Source organism: Penicillium verhagenii (genome assembly GCF_028828195.1).
Source record: "Penicillium verhagenii strain IBT 33310 chromosome Unknown utg000002l_segment0_segment0, whole genome shotgun sequence".
Taxonomy (NCBI): Eukaryota; Fungi; Ascomycota; class Eurotiomycetes; order Eurotiales; family Aspergillaceae; genus Penicillium; species Penicillium verhagenii.
In genome coordinates, this window is record NW_026643166.1 from 2331414 (window position 1) to 2345425 (window position 14012).

Genomic DNA, 14012 nt, shown 5'->3' on the forward strand with positions numbered 1-14012 from the left:
CGTATCTAGCACTTTCAAGGATACATAAGGAAACCGATTCAACCCACGTTCGATCCCAGCTTGTGGCGAAATTTCAACATTGGTTCTTTTTTTTTGTTTCATCCCACAATGCCATTTCTAATGCTTTTACTGGTAGGGGTGAGATTTTCATATAGATTAAGTATGTGCAGAGTACGTAGAAGCCATGAGTAAGCTATTAGATCATGCCTCTTGATGAAGAAATCATTTTGGATAGGCATCAGAATAGCAAATTGTGTTGCGAGAGTAGAGTGGCAAACTTGCAAGGCTCTTGACAGATAAAAGCTATACGCGTATTCGATCATTAAAAAGCTCGGCTGGGCTGAGCCTAATTATTATATGGGTCAGCCCCACTTGATTCTTTGGAACATTGAATCTGGATACGCGTATTTGATCGTGGAGCCGCAACATCAAACTTCTTCTACTCTAGAGTTCTTCAAGTTTGGTATTTAAATGCCCCTGGATCGCAAATGGTTTCATAGCAATTCACTTTTGCTCTTTCCTCTCAAACCCTTTCTCTATTTTTCACATTCTTTCTCATTTTTATACATTCATTTTAATCTTGGAGTCTTACATCGGCCATTTATCCTGCATCCATTCATCATGCATGAGATTACATCTCGTTCCTACAAGTTTTGGAACTATGCTCCATCTATTCCTGCCGCAGTCATATTCATGCTTCTATTTATGGCTCTGACTGGCCTACATTCATGGAAATTGTTTACGACGAAAACATGGTTCTGCATCGCTTTCACTATAGGCGGTTTTTGTATGTTTGCAATCCTACCAAGTCTCCAAGAACGACGACTGACTTTTCCCCCCAGTTGAGATTATTGGCTATATAGGCCGAGCCGTTGCACATAGTAATACAACTACCATGGGCCCATATATCGTCGCAAACATCTTCGTTCTCCTCGGTCCCACTCTCTTCGCCGCCTCAATCTATATGACTTTGGGTCGTCTTATTCGTCGTGTTGGAGGAGAGCATCTCTCAGTGATCCGTGTTTCCCGTTTAACAAAAACCTTCGTCTGGGGCGATGTCCTGTCATTCGTTGTTCAAGGAAATTCCTCATCGCTGTCCATCTTGGGATATCCAACATATGCAAAGATTGCGGTGGTTGGTGGCTTGGCAATCCAGCTGATCTCTTTCTCGATCTTCTGGCTGACTGCCATCGTCTTTGCGAAACGAATTCGTTGCTCGCCTACCCCCGAATCTCTTCAACCGGGGATCCCATGGAAGAAGTCGCTGTACATGCTTTACGCTGTTAGTGCGTTGATCATGATTCGTTCCGTCTTCCGCATCGTTGAATATGTTCTTGGAAATGACGGTTATCCGTTGGAGCATGAATGGACTCTATATATCTTTGACTCTGTTCCCATGGTAATTGTCATGGCAGTTTTCTTCGTTTGGTATCCCAGCCAACTACAGCCAACCGCAGAGTCCGAAGCAACCATCCCGCTGGCTCATAGCTATTCGCATCTGCAGGTTTAATGTTGTTATTAACGTTGGAAATTTGTTTGGCGTTCATATTTTTCTTATAGATCTTCTTTCATCAGTGTTGACCTTACCTCTGTGGTATCCATTCCAGTTCTTTTGTTTTAGCGTTATATAGATAGCGATTCGATCAATATATTGATTTCATGCACATGTGGACTCCATTCACTTACTGCCAAAATAAATTCACGATAACTTTGTTGGAACCTTGAAAAATCTGGCCTAGAGCATACATATGTACATAATCAATAAGAATTCAGATTCAAATATTCACTCCGGTGGACTTAGAAGTCGAAACGCACAAGAAATAAATCAATCAAGAGGTTTTGGCCAGAAGGCATTTTTCTTTATCGGACACGTGCAAGTTGCAATAATCCTGTTCAAATGCGTTATTCGACCCACCATTGATCAGCCCCATAGAAAGCACTCTTTGGCAATTGTACTGGGCAATTTGAAACTCTTATCGCAGATAAATCCGTCTCGTCAGATCAAGATCTATGTCGAAATCAACCTTAACCGCCAATCCTCGTGGTCAGAGCGTACTCCCTAGGCACCCCTTGCGCCAGCGAGGCAAATGAAACATCCAGCGAAAAAAAAATCTGTCGTGGAAATGATCGCCAACGGATGCATAACTCAGTTCTAATTGGTGCAATTGTACATCGAGAGCAGTAGCCATGTGCATTCGGCATTAACTAAACTCGTAGTGGAGTTGTTTTCCCTCGGTCCACTTGAAACGTGGATTAACTCCGGGCGTTGGTGGCAAGTTTCTCCCACCTCCACCTAGGCGCACTGCGATCCACTGCGTTTCCATCTATGTAGATATGATCTGCCTCGCCAATGTGCTTAATCTCATCAATTGATAGGCTTCAGGGTTGTGTTGAGGACCTATTTTATCATGGCAGTGGAGCCCATCAGTCCACATGTGCAACCAGAGTCTGCCTTTCAATGTTTTATCTGGTGACGCCTTGAAATACTGACGTTGTTTCAGTTTTCAACTTTGGAATCTATACAGTATTCGTCATAATATCAATGAAGGGCTTCAAGATGTATATCCATTTTGTATGCAAAAAGATTCTAAAATAAAATAATATCATGCTTTTTGACGTGCCACCTGAGCATGTGCGCGGTCACTCCAGATGTCTCTTCGTGCATTTATCTAACTCGAAGAGCAGGAGAAAGGCCGACCGACCCCAGCTCTGCTTGCTTGAATCTATCCGAGGGTGTTAGTGAGCCCTGAAAAGAAGACCGGTTCTGTGTGGTGGAACTTACCAAGTCGACAATGCTGGCGTACATGCCGCAGATGAAAACTCCCATTCCAAACAGGAACACAGCCGCGTTGTAAAAAGTAGTTCGAAGATTCTGCTTTGAACTCCAACTGCCTTCTTTTAAAAGCACGGCCCACATTATAGGAGGCAAGTAGAAGCACAGTCCCGAGGAGAACAATGCACCGGCGATGGACAGGATGCTCGAAAATACCGGGATGGCTTCGGCAATCACCCATGAAGACAGGGATAGGACCGCAACGAGCGTAATCCAGGTGACCCAGCCCGTCTTCGTATTGACATAGCGAATCACCGAGTCACGATATATTGTTGTATGAAGATATCGAGCCAATACACTGATGTTGATGGAGCCGGAAATGAAAATAACTGGAAGAGCGAAGCCGAACGCTATCCGTGAAACAAGCGTTCCCGCAGATAATAAGGCAGGGGACTGTACATCTTGCCCAACAAACACGTACACAAGTGACCCAATGACCGTATAGAGGACAATTTCGATGCCTCCTAGGGTATAAACGGACTTTTTATAATCTTCGGGTTCTCTCATCTCATTCATAAATGATGGCAAAGCCGGCGCGAATGAAAAGGCAAAGACGATATTGTTGATGGCCACCATGCCCGTTGCAAAATCGGTGTCCTCCTTCGGCCACGCCGACCAATTTGAACTTGACATTCCACCGGGCATGTGGGAGCGCTGGACGCCCGTAGCGATGATTGTGATGCCAATGGCGATCATGATCGAAGCGAAGTCGATATAGCCCAGCACAGCGAGGTCGGCAAAGGTCGGCGGGATTGATAGACAAAGGAGAATTAAAGCAGAGACCAGTCCAAATACAATCGTACAGACATGGCTCCCAGTAATATCGCTGAGTGCAATGATACCCGTGAGACAATGCGACCCAGCAGTCAGCAACAGACTGAGAATAAAAACGATGGTAATTATCCAGAAGCCCCAGTCTCCGAGAATGAGTCTTCCAATATCGCCATAATGTTCAACATCCGGATATTTGATTTTCACTGCGCCGACGATATAACTCGCGTATGTTGCAACCAGGCCAATTCCAACAGTGGCGATGATGCCTCCGACCAAGCCGAGTGTCGCAAACGCGGCAGGAAGACTGAGACTCCCCAGAGCAATTGCCTCAACGATAAGGATCACAGTCAGGCGTTTCCATCCAAGCCGATGGAAATTTTTACTCCCTTGGATTGCCCTCTGTGTTTCCAAGTCTGAGAAGGAACTGGATGATTCTTCCCTGAATTTCAGACCCGGTTTGGTGATTGAACTCGGAGAATCGAAACAGCTATCGCTGTATTCCATTGACATGACTAAATGCTTGGGAGATGTAGGCATGATTTTCGATGTCGGCGTGAAATGGAAAACATAAATCCGTATGTCCAACACAAGTGAAATCCCTTGGTAAATATATTTGAATCGCACCTTCTAGAGCTCTGAACTTCCTAAGGTATGCATGAAAGTTTGTCATTTTTGCCGACTTCTGGAAATATCAAGTTCAGCACGACCAGATGTTAGACGTGCATTTTGTTGGATGCGCATAAACGTCATGTGCATGATACTCCACTGGCAGGGATGAATGCTGTAGTTGGGGTGCGGTGCACCCGTGCAATCGAAGCCTAGCCAGCTCCATTCCTCATCGCTTTAAGCTACAAATATGTGATTCCAAGGATCATGTGCAGAATGGTGTGATTTTTAAAGCTCAAGACACGAGAAAGGGAACAAGGGCGTCCTGAATACCATCTGACAATGGTATCAAGTTCGAGATCATAGTGCCAGACCCCGCATAATCTGAAAGCAGAGGAACATCCCTTCCTTGCTTGTATTGCGGAATTTTCCGTGTAACATGTGGCAGAGGACGATCGGTGTGTCCGAGTGTTGGAAGATGGGAAAGTAAGAAAAACCACGCAAAGCCAAACTTGGCCAATAAAAATGCTGAAAGGCGTCGCGAAGTTTCCTTCGCTTGGACCTGAGCTGTGGCAAATTGAATTCTTGGACCCTTAAATTGCAAAATGCCGAGAATCAGGATGAAAGCTGAGTCTAGATGGTTCAAATGTCGGCTCAAGCATTCCACGCGCTTGGGTTTTCCCTATATCATTTGAGCTGGAGAACTCCGCGCCCCCTTACTTCGCCTTCAGAAATTCAGACCGACAGAAGCGGCAACCTTTTAGTTTCAAATCATTGTGGCTAAAACGAGCACTCTTTAGTAGATAAAGAACTTTCATTCTACCAATAATTGGCAATGAAGGTCGAAGAAGAGGAGGATTGGTTCAGGTTCTCAAAAATGCCAATGCGCTAGACCTATCATGAACTAGTAGGCTGAAGGCCTCATTGGATTTAGTCCGTCAAGGAAATACTAGACTCTGCCAAAGCCCTAATGCTCAGTTTTCTCTCTCACTTAAGCTCAGGACATTGCTCAAAGCTACTGTTAAAGTGGCCTTCCTCTCTTCACTGCTGTTGGCTTGGCTCTCTTCGATTCGAGCAGCCTCTTTCCATTGAGCCCCCCATGACATTGTGGGAGAAGATAGATGAAGTGGAAGAAGACAGAAGAGCTGTTTGGAAGGGGGAGCAAATTGTGAGAACAAGATCTTCACCAAGGCTTCATGGACGCCCGAAGCCCCTTCAATCACTGAAGCGTTGAACCTTTTGAACCTGGCTTGATGACTTATCTACAATGTTCCCCTGAACGTCGGGGACTGGATGGGTGCATAAATTATATCATATGAACATGAGGAAAAAGTGAGAATCACTTCAATGGGGAAAAAAGAATAATTATGTTCAGGATTTTTCCTCGGGTCCCTAGAAATAGCTCAGATAAATCAGAAAGATCCCACTGTACATAAATCCCATGCCCAGTCTATCTATTTCGTATAGAAATCAACCTCGGCCATTTCAAGGAACAGGAAGATGAGACAGAAGGAAAGTGGCAAGAGACGGTGAAATCCCGGAACGCCTCCTAAATAGCAGGGCAGTCACCAGCCAAATCGAGAAACAAAAATAAGAAGAAGAACAGAAACTACCAACACCGTACACCCTCCGAACACCGCCACCAGAGACGTAGAAATAGAACCCATGCAACGCGATAGGCGAGAAGTAAGATGCTGAAGATAAGGAAAACCAGCACAAGAGCCCCGTGCTTATGTACATGCATTCATGTCGTATCATTGGGATTGTTATCCACATGCCCACCACCTCATGCCTTCCCTGTCATCCCACTGGGGGTATGATAGCCGGAGCCTGGGTGTTGGGGGGTTTGAGCGCCCATTGCAAGGTGTGCGTTGTTAGGAGTGCTGGGAGTCCCAGCTCCGGAGTAAATGGTGGCTCCGTTGAGATTGGGGGTTTGCTGGGCCATGGGGTAGGTCAACGCGGGCATGTGTCCATTGAGGCCCCAGATCTGACCGGAATACTTGCTGTCGTCGATTGTGCCGTTGAATACCATCTGGCGCATCTTCCAGTAGATCTCGCCTGTTACCAATGAATCCGAACCGGCTTGGTGGGCGATCCCAACCCTTTTAACACCAAGCTCGTCTGCAATATCCTGCAATCCGGATTTTTGGCCCAGATTTGTGAGGATCTGAAGAGCGGCGGGGGTAAGAGGTGAATCGTTGACGGCTTGGTTGCGGCCGGCGTGTTTCATCAAGTATTTGATGTCGTATAAGGACGGGAAGAAGATATTTAAGAGATCATGGAACTCCTCCTCACGTTCGGGCAAGGGGGAACATAGCATGATCTTCATTAGATACCCAAAGTCATATCCGGAATGGAACGAGACCCAGTGGACATCATCCAGCAGTACCAGGCCTGAGCTAATCAATAATGACCCGAACTCGAACGGATCAATACCATTTTTTTCGTGCAAATTGAAGTCGATCCCAGATTTGGTGAGCATAGTTGTAGAGTCCTGTGCGTACATATCTCCGTCGAGCGAAAAGCGGAAGTTAAATTGCCATGTGCACGGAGCGGGGACCATTGAGTTGCCAAACGGTTGGCCATTGGAATCGGCGGATGTAGCTGGAGCAACTTCGCCATCTTCATTGAACAGCGTGATCCCTAACTGGATCATCTTCAACAAATCGACATTGCACCGGAGGGTCTGGTAGTGGTAATCCGCTTTGGTCGTAAAGGAGCCGATGGGTCGAGCAACGATGCCGGGAAATTCGGTATCCTAATAGTCGATCAGTATTTTGTGCTTCAGGGCACTGCAAATCTCCACCCGTGGGCTGGAGAGGACTCCTGTGTGATGCATGTACTCACCATGCTGATGTATGGATACTTATCGACCAACGATCTTAACACTGCCATTTCGTGGAAAAGATTGTGTTTCCAAACATCCCGTATCCGTGACTTGACTGCACCAGTCTTCGAGTCCAGTGCTAGCCGTCCATCGTGGCCTTGGTGTAGCTGCTGCTGCTGCATCTGTGCTCCCCGCGCGAACCCCATCTGTGCCGCATGACTAGCGAGCCCGGTGCCACCACCATCGGCGCCTGAAAATCCAGCTACTGACATACCGTTGGCAACACCCGCGCCAGACAGCGTGAAAGGATTAATGTTGGTGTTGGGATTGCCGGCGAACCCAGGGTGGCCACCGAGTGAAGGGGGCGGAAGAGCCGAGTTGGCGGATTGAGCGTGGGGATGTTGGGATTGGAGATGGGCTTGCTGGAGTGTATAGGGAGCGCCAAGACCCGAGGGCCCATATCTTGCGACAGGAGGGGGCATTGTTGTGAGCTTTGATGCGTTCGGTTGTGGTGTGGTGAGTTATAACTTATCAGTTTCGTCGAAGGCGGGAGGAGCTACGGCCCTACCGTATTTGGCTTAGTGCGGGTGCCGTTCTGCCAAGCGCACCGCCCCGGCTCATCTCTCACTCGACTTGAACCTCATTAGACCAATAATTGACTTGTCTGTCTGCCCCTCGGAATTCACCTCAATCACAATGTCTGCCCGAAACCCCACCGGATTTGACGTCAAGGCATTCAAGGCTGCTGCCTCGCCGTCCTCTGTCTTCGCTAAGCGGGATCCCTGGGCGCGCAAGTACGTTTCGATCAGATTGGCTCCTTCCGAGGCATTGCGCTTCATTCACTAACATTGTCTAGTGAGACCTGGCGCTACACTGGTCCCTTCACCCGCTGGAACCGCTTCAAGGGACTGTTCCCCGGTCTTGGCATTGCGACCGTTGCCTTCACCACCTACTGCGCATACGAACACTTCTTCTTGAAGGATGATCACCACGGTGACGCACACCACGGCGAAGGCCACCACTAGAGGGTATACAGCCGGAATAGAATGATTTTTACTCGCCCAAAGAGCATTCGAGTGGAACAGGACGGATACCCCAGCAGGCGAGAGGCACCTGTCTCGTCTCAGTTCAGCGAAAGACTTGAAACCGAGAGTCTCAACACAGACGCTGTGCTCTGAGCACCACAAGAAGCGATTGTTGTTTTTGATAGGAGATGCAAGCTTTTTCCAAGGAAATTTGACTTGCTGACGGCACTTTTGAGTTGAATTGTCAGATGTATATAGTTTATGTTCAATTACTAAAGACGTCTTTTCATTGGTTCACAGTCTGTCTCCGTCTCCATCAGGTTGCTCCAGATGTCCCCATGCATTCAAGTTGGTAGTTATGATCTACGGAATCTTCGAAGCTTCGGACAGACATGTAGGAATTTTATTTTGGGGGGGGGAATGGGAAAACTGTGCTTTCCTATTCTATGTGTAACATGATATCATAAATCGCATCGATCATGGGTGACCAAACTCTATATAACTGACAGGCGGATCTACTGTTCCTCGAACACCAAGGAGATGCCATCATCGCCAGCAGTGACAATGCGCTTGCCATCAAATCCTTGAACGAAGCCCATGATACCACCAGCCTGTTCACCGTCCTCATTTTCGACGGCAGCCATGTGTCCCTTCCACTCTTGCAGTTGGCCATATGCGGCTGCTGCGGTACCACCACGCGCATCCCACCGACGAACAACGCCGTCTAAACCAACAGAGGTAAGCAACCATGATCGGGGCTGACCGGCGGCGTTTACAGGCCCACGGGCAATAGGTGCGCCGGTTTTCAAGAACTCAACCTTGACCACAGCACTACCTTCATGGGCCTCCTTGATATGGCGACGGACCGCGAACCGGTGAGCCGCATCGAATAGTGCAATACTTCCATCAACTGAGCCCGCAGCGAGAAGTGTCAGCGGGGGTTGGGAGAAGGACAAAGTCTCAACACCATCCGACTGAGCTTGCAGCGCAGCAATAATAGTGCCAGCGGCAGAGGCAGTGGTAGCATGGGCTGTTTGGCCCTTGCCCTTTGGGCCCGGGGCGGCGCCCGCAAGGCGGGGAAGACCGATAACTCTGATATGGCCCTCGGCACCACCAACAGCCGCAATACCACCACCGGGGGAAATAGCAACAGTGTACAATCCACCGTCGACAGCGAAACGCTGATCCTCCGCAGTCAAGGCAACAACAGTGTTGGTTCCTTGGGATCCGGAGATACCCGCTGCGGCAGCAGCTCCAAAGACATCGTAGACGTAGAAGCTTCCGTCTTCCGATACGGTGGCCAGAAGATTTCCATCAGGAGTCCATGCACCGGCGGTGCATGAGCCGGTGTGCTGGAAGAATGTCTGAATAATAGAAATGGGTTGAGAATCGGTGTGATCGATGCGGAAAACCCAGGCACTACCATCGTTGGCACCCAGAGCAATCACATTGCGCTTCTCCTCGCTCCCTTGCTGGTAGGGGCAAACAGCAACCCAGTTGATCTCTTCCACCTCTTGCGCTTCCGCGACAAAGTCCCAGGTGTAGCCGGTCTTATCCTGTGTGGAATCGCGCCAAGCGCGCAGCTTGCCATCGAGACCGGCTGTCACCACATATTCACCTGCAGGCTCGGTGAAAGCCACTGCATTGACTGTGTCGCTGTGTCCATCGAGCTTGCCAAGCGGCTTCAGGGACTCGCGCTCACGGGGCTGCGGGTTTGATTCGTAGCTCTGAGGAAGAAGGGGCCGCTGGGCGGGTGTAGAGTCGAAGATGTAGGCAGTGTCATCACCAGCTCCGGTGATAACGATGTTGTTATGCACTGGGTGCTGTGCGACACAGAAAACAGAGTCGGCGTGGGAATCAAAGTGTGCGGATGAGTCGTTCTGGAAAGTGATTTGCTCGTCATAGGTCATGGGCTGATCTTCATCTTCACCGTCGGACTCCATAGGGTGATCCTCGTCATTTTGGAAAATCTCTTCACCCTCGTCAGCGCCGATATAGGCGTCCTCATCGCGGTGGTCGTTGGTGGACATTGTGAGGGGTGGAAACGGCGGACTTGGGAGGTATTTGGAGGGGTTTTGCAAAATGAAAATGGGGTATTTTGCAGCTGGCAGCTGGGCAAGGCGTTGTTGAGATATATTATTTCAAGATGAAAAGGTTAAATAGAAATATGAATAATCTTCCTCTGATAAATCATGGAAAGTAGAAGAATGGGAGAGCTAGAACTGGGTCTAACTATTTTTTTTTCGCATCTCCCCCGCTTAGAAATCTTATCCTCCTCCCCGCAGGAACAAACACTGCAAACAGGCATATCATAATCTATGTGTTCTAGTTATCATTTCTATGCAGCTACTCGTTTTGACAAGTATGTCATCCAAACTTCAAAGTTTCGGGAAATTTTGGAAGGAAAATTCATCTGAATCTTACAGATGACCATCTCACCTAGAGCTTGACACCGGCCTTCCTACGAGCCTCCTTCTCTTGGTCGCGAAGCAATCGTCGGAGGATCTTGCCGCTCGGACTTTTGGGGATAGCATCCACGAACCGCACACCACCCTTCAGCCATTTGTGGCGAGCTTTGTGATCCTCAATATGCTTCTTGATAGACTGAGCGGCTTCCTCATCCGGACCAGCTGAGGGAGACTTGACAACGATAGCCTTCGGGACTTCTCCGGCGGCATCATCAGGGATAGCAATAACAGCACAGTCTGCAACGGCAGGGTGGGTAAGAAGATGTGCTTCAAGTTCAGCCGGGGCAACTTGCAGACCCTGTATTGCACGTCAGTAAAACAAACTCTCTGATGACATGTTCAGGCTGAAAAAAAAAAAAAAAAAAAAAAAAAAAAAACCAGGAGACGACGTGCGAAAGGGACCAATCAATCGTGTACGAACCTTGACCTTGATCAACTCCTTGATACGATCGACAATAAAGATATGTTCAGTATCTTTTGGGCCAACACGAACGACGGCTTCATCACCAGTGCGCATCCATCCATCCTCGAATGTCTCCTTGGTGGCTTTCTCATTGTTCAGGTACCCTAGCACAACACTAGGTGATCGAACTACTAATTCCCCAGGTGTGTCATAGCTTGTGATCTCCTGGCCCTCGGGTGAAATAATGCGAGCCTCAAAACCAGGGTATAAACATCCCGAGGAGCCAAATACCACATCATCGGGATGGGTGGCGCAAACGACCGTGCATGTTTCTGTCAGTCCTGTAGAAATTGTTAGCCGTGCAAACTTTTGCAAGTTTTATCTTGCAACACTGCGTACCATATCCTTGACGAATGATAACATTTGGGTACAGCTTTTGGAAGTCGAGTGCTGTTTCCATTCCCAAAGGCGCGGCACCGGAAAATAGGGTTGTGACTGAGCTCAAGTCATACTTCGAACATACATCGTGGCTCCGAAGCATGTTGATGATAATTGGAGGGACCTATACATTATTAGCTACTACCTTGGTAGACCCTGCTGAATCTTGGATTCGAGAACTAACCAGATAAAGTGATGTGATCTTGAAATTTTGGATAGAAGCTAGGTAAGACTTCAACTCAAACTTGGGAAGAATGATGGTTTGATCTCCACGATAGGCACTTGCTTGATTGATAACCACGAGGGCATAGATGTGGCTCTGGGGCAGAAGGCCAAGGCCGACCTCTGTGAATGGAGATACGCCAGTGGCTCGTGAGCGAGCATCCCTGTAGCTGCTCTCAAATACTTTGGCTTGTAGGACATTGGCTATGACATTGCGATGCGAAATCTTTACTCCTTTCTGTAGGTGGTGTGAGATCAGTATAGCTCTAACCCCTTCATCCTACACGCGGTCAGGATTCACTTACAGGTAGACCGGAAGTACCACTCGAGTAGCACAAAAATGCCGTTCGTCGAGCGCCTTCGCCTGCGCTCCAGCTCAGTGGCTCCAAGGCGGGCAACGTCTTTCCTTCCTCTGCTATCTGCGATATCGTTTTGTACTCGGTCGGAGGCTTCACTCCGCCCAGTATCTCTAGCGGCATATCGATCAGGTAGATCCTACTCCTCGGAAGACCAGCCAAGTCGGCGCCTTCCACCGCAACAGACAGGAGGGGTGCACAGGTAAACAGGGCCTTTGCATTGGAATCCAATAATTGATGCTTAAGCTCTGCGGCCGAGTATGCCGCATTGGCAGGCGAGACAAGACCGCCTAACCTGTGAGTAGCCCAGAAAAATGGCAAAGATTCAATCTGAGGGGTTGAAGCATGTGATTAGACCTGTTCCTTCTGCTCTAGCAAAGGATTTGCAGTTGAAGAATCTCACGTACCGTGTTCAAGCTGAAAACTGCAATAGTCTTATCCCATTCCGTGCCCTGATTAGGTGTCCATCCAAACTCTTTTGCCAGACCCCTTGCCATGTGATCGACACGGTCAACTATTTGTCGCGACGAGTACGTCTTTCCGGTGATTCCGCATGTATATGGGTCATTGGATCTCTCGTGAGGCACGCGCCCATGCTTCTCATCAAGCATGAACTCGCTGATAGGAATACTATCCGGCACTATGCCTAGTTGGCCGAATTTAGGGTGTGGTAAGAAGACCATTTTCTGTAAAGGCACTCTTTTTTTTTGGATCTGTCACAAATTCACGGGGTTGTGATAAATGCTTTATGTTGAGATAGAGCCCTTTAAATATAGGGTTAATATTTAAGGGATTAGAACATTGGTCAGGGGGCTGAAAAAATTGACTTACCAGAGATTGAATTAACAAAAAGAGGACAGAATTGGAGGAACGGTAGAAGTTAAAAGTACGGGAGCAGAACCAAGCTAGGGGAAACGAAACGTGCGGGGAAGTCGGTAACCGGGGAAGCTCCGATGTATTTAAGCCCTGGAGCCCCAGCTCTGAAGACTCAGAACTTCCTAGACTTCGTAATCATGGAATCTTGGCTATGTAAATTCTTTCTTCTTTTAGTCTAGTAAGATCAATAGTGGGCTTGACTCCATTTTCACCATAGAAATCACATATAATCAAGTCCACGTGCAAAACCTATGACGCATGGACATTAGGGACCTCGGATATAAGGGGTACTTTTGCCGAGGGACAATCCCTACAGGCTACGGTACATCCCCCACATAGTAAGTTATGTACCAAGCACGCCTAGGCAGACTCTCATATGAGATATTTCAGTTACTATTAAGACCACTCTATTATTTAAAAGTCGTTAATTGTCATATTCCTAGACAATGCCTCACTTTCACACCTTTTTCATTCAAATGTTGAACATTTAAAATCTCAAGTTCAACCCAACTTTTACCAACTTTCACACCACAATTTAAATGTTTACCCAGGTCACTTTAATACTTTTTGTCCACTGGACATACTGATTGGGTAGTAGGTACTATTGATTATTAGTTCTTTAATCAATGCCTCTTTATACAACAGTACATACTCAAGTGCTAGAGTACCTACTAACTAAGAGTCTAAGACAATTCACGATTTAAGGACATGACTAATCCAGATTGAATTTGGTCAGCGCCGGCAAGTGGGTCCTCAATGCATAGATCGACAATGCACCATGCAAACTTCACTCAAGCTTATCATTACAATATTTTGATCTGTAGATAGTAGTAGGTTGTTATTTAGTTCATTCCCTGGAAGAATGTTCTAATTCATAAATACATATCTGGTACCAATACTCAAGTTCTAACTTCAAATGTTTGGAGCGACTACTAGGTATTGATTATTCATGAATTGTGGTGTATTAAATAGCATGCTCGACCCTACAAAATGACCCAGAATAAGACTAGTATGTATTTATCATATACGCACCAACATTGAAGTACTGTATAAGAAAAAAATGGGTTTAATTCAAAAGTCGTTTACCATATACTCAAGAATTGAACGTTGGAACCTTTAATGTTGGAAACCCATGTGCATATCTGGACTGCGGGGTATACTCAAGTACTATATCAACATTTGAA

General features: G+C 47.3%; 6 protein-coding genes across 6 annotated transcripts; 2 read left to right on the forward strand and 4 right to left on the reverse strand.

The window, feature by feature from the left end:
- Positions 1 to 621: 621 nt before the first annotated feature.
- Positions 622 to 1510, forward strand: N7466_000842 (RTA1 domain-containing protein; the record flags this gene model as incomplete). The annotated part of the gene is made up of 2 exons (XM_057160240.1): positions 622 to 787; positions 843 to 1510. The coding sequence occupies 2 exons, from the start codon at positions 622 to 624 to the stop codon at positions 1508 to 1510; spliced, it is 834 nt and encodes a 277-aa protein (XP_057026488.1).
- A 1155-nt stretch (positions 1511 to 2665) lies between these two features.
- N7466_000843 (uncharacterized protein) lies at positions 2666 to 4144 on the reverse strand (the record flags this gene model as incomplete). Its single annotated transcript, XM_057160241.1, has 1 exon — positions 2666 to 4144. One exon carries the CDS (start codon positions 4142 to 4144, stop codon positions 2666 to 2668), a length of 1479 nt encoding a protein of 492 aa, XP_057026489.1.
- A 1855-nt stretch (positions 4145 to 5999) lies between these two features.
- N7466_000844 (CCR4-NOT core DEDD family RNase subunit POP2) lies at positions 6000 to 7522 on the reverse strand (the record flags this gene model as incomplete). The annotated part of the gene is made up of 2 exons (XM_057160242.1): positions 6000 to 6971; positions 7061 to 7522. 2 exons carry the CDS (start codon positions 7520 to 7522, stop codon positions 6000 to 6002), a joined length of 1434 nt encoding a protein of 477 aa, XP_057026490.1.
- Positions 7523 to 7736: 214 nt separating this feature from the next.
- On the forward strand, positions 7737 to 8065 carry N7466_000845 (NADH dehydrogenase [ubiquinone] 1 beta subcomplex subunit 3; the record flags this gene model as incomplete). Its single annotated transcript, XM_057160243.1, has 2 exons — positions 7737 to 7834; positions 7897 to 8065. 2 exons carry the CDS (start codon positions 7737 to 7739, stop codon positions 8063 to 8065), a joined length of 267 nt encoding a protein of 88 aa, XP_057026491.1.
- Positions 8066 to 8580: 515 nt separating this feature from the next.
- On the reverse strand, positions 8581 to 10095 carry N7466_000846 (WD40 repeat domain-containing protein; the record flags this gene model as incomplete). Its single annotated transcript, XM_057160244.1, has 1 exon — positions 8581 to 10095. The coding sequence occupies one exon, from the start codon at positions 10093 to 10095 to the stop codon at positions 8581 to 8583; it is 1515 nt and encodes a 504-aa protein (XP_057026492.1).
- A 409-nt stretch (positions 10096 to 10504) lies between these two features.
- N7466_000847 (acyl--CoA ligase) lies at positions 10505 to 12635 on the reverse strand (the record flags this gene model as incomplete). The annotated part of the gene is made up of 6 exons (XM_057160245.1): positions 10505 to 10831; positions 10955 to 11277; positions 11336 to 11498; positions 11559 to 11834; positions 11902 to 12282; positions 12360 to 12635. The coding sequence occupies 6 exons, from the start codon at positions 12633 to 12635 to the stop codon at positions 10505 to 10507; spliced, it is 1746 nt and encodes a 581-aa protein (XP_057026493.1).
- Positions 12636 to 14012: the final 1377 nt, after the last annotated feature.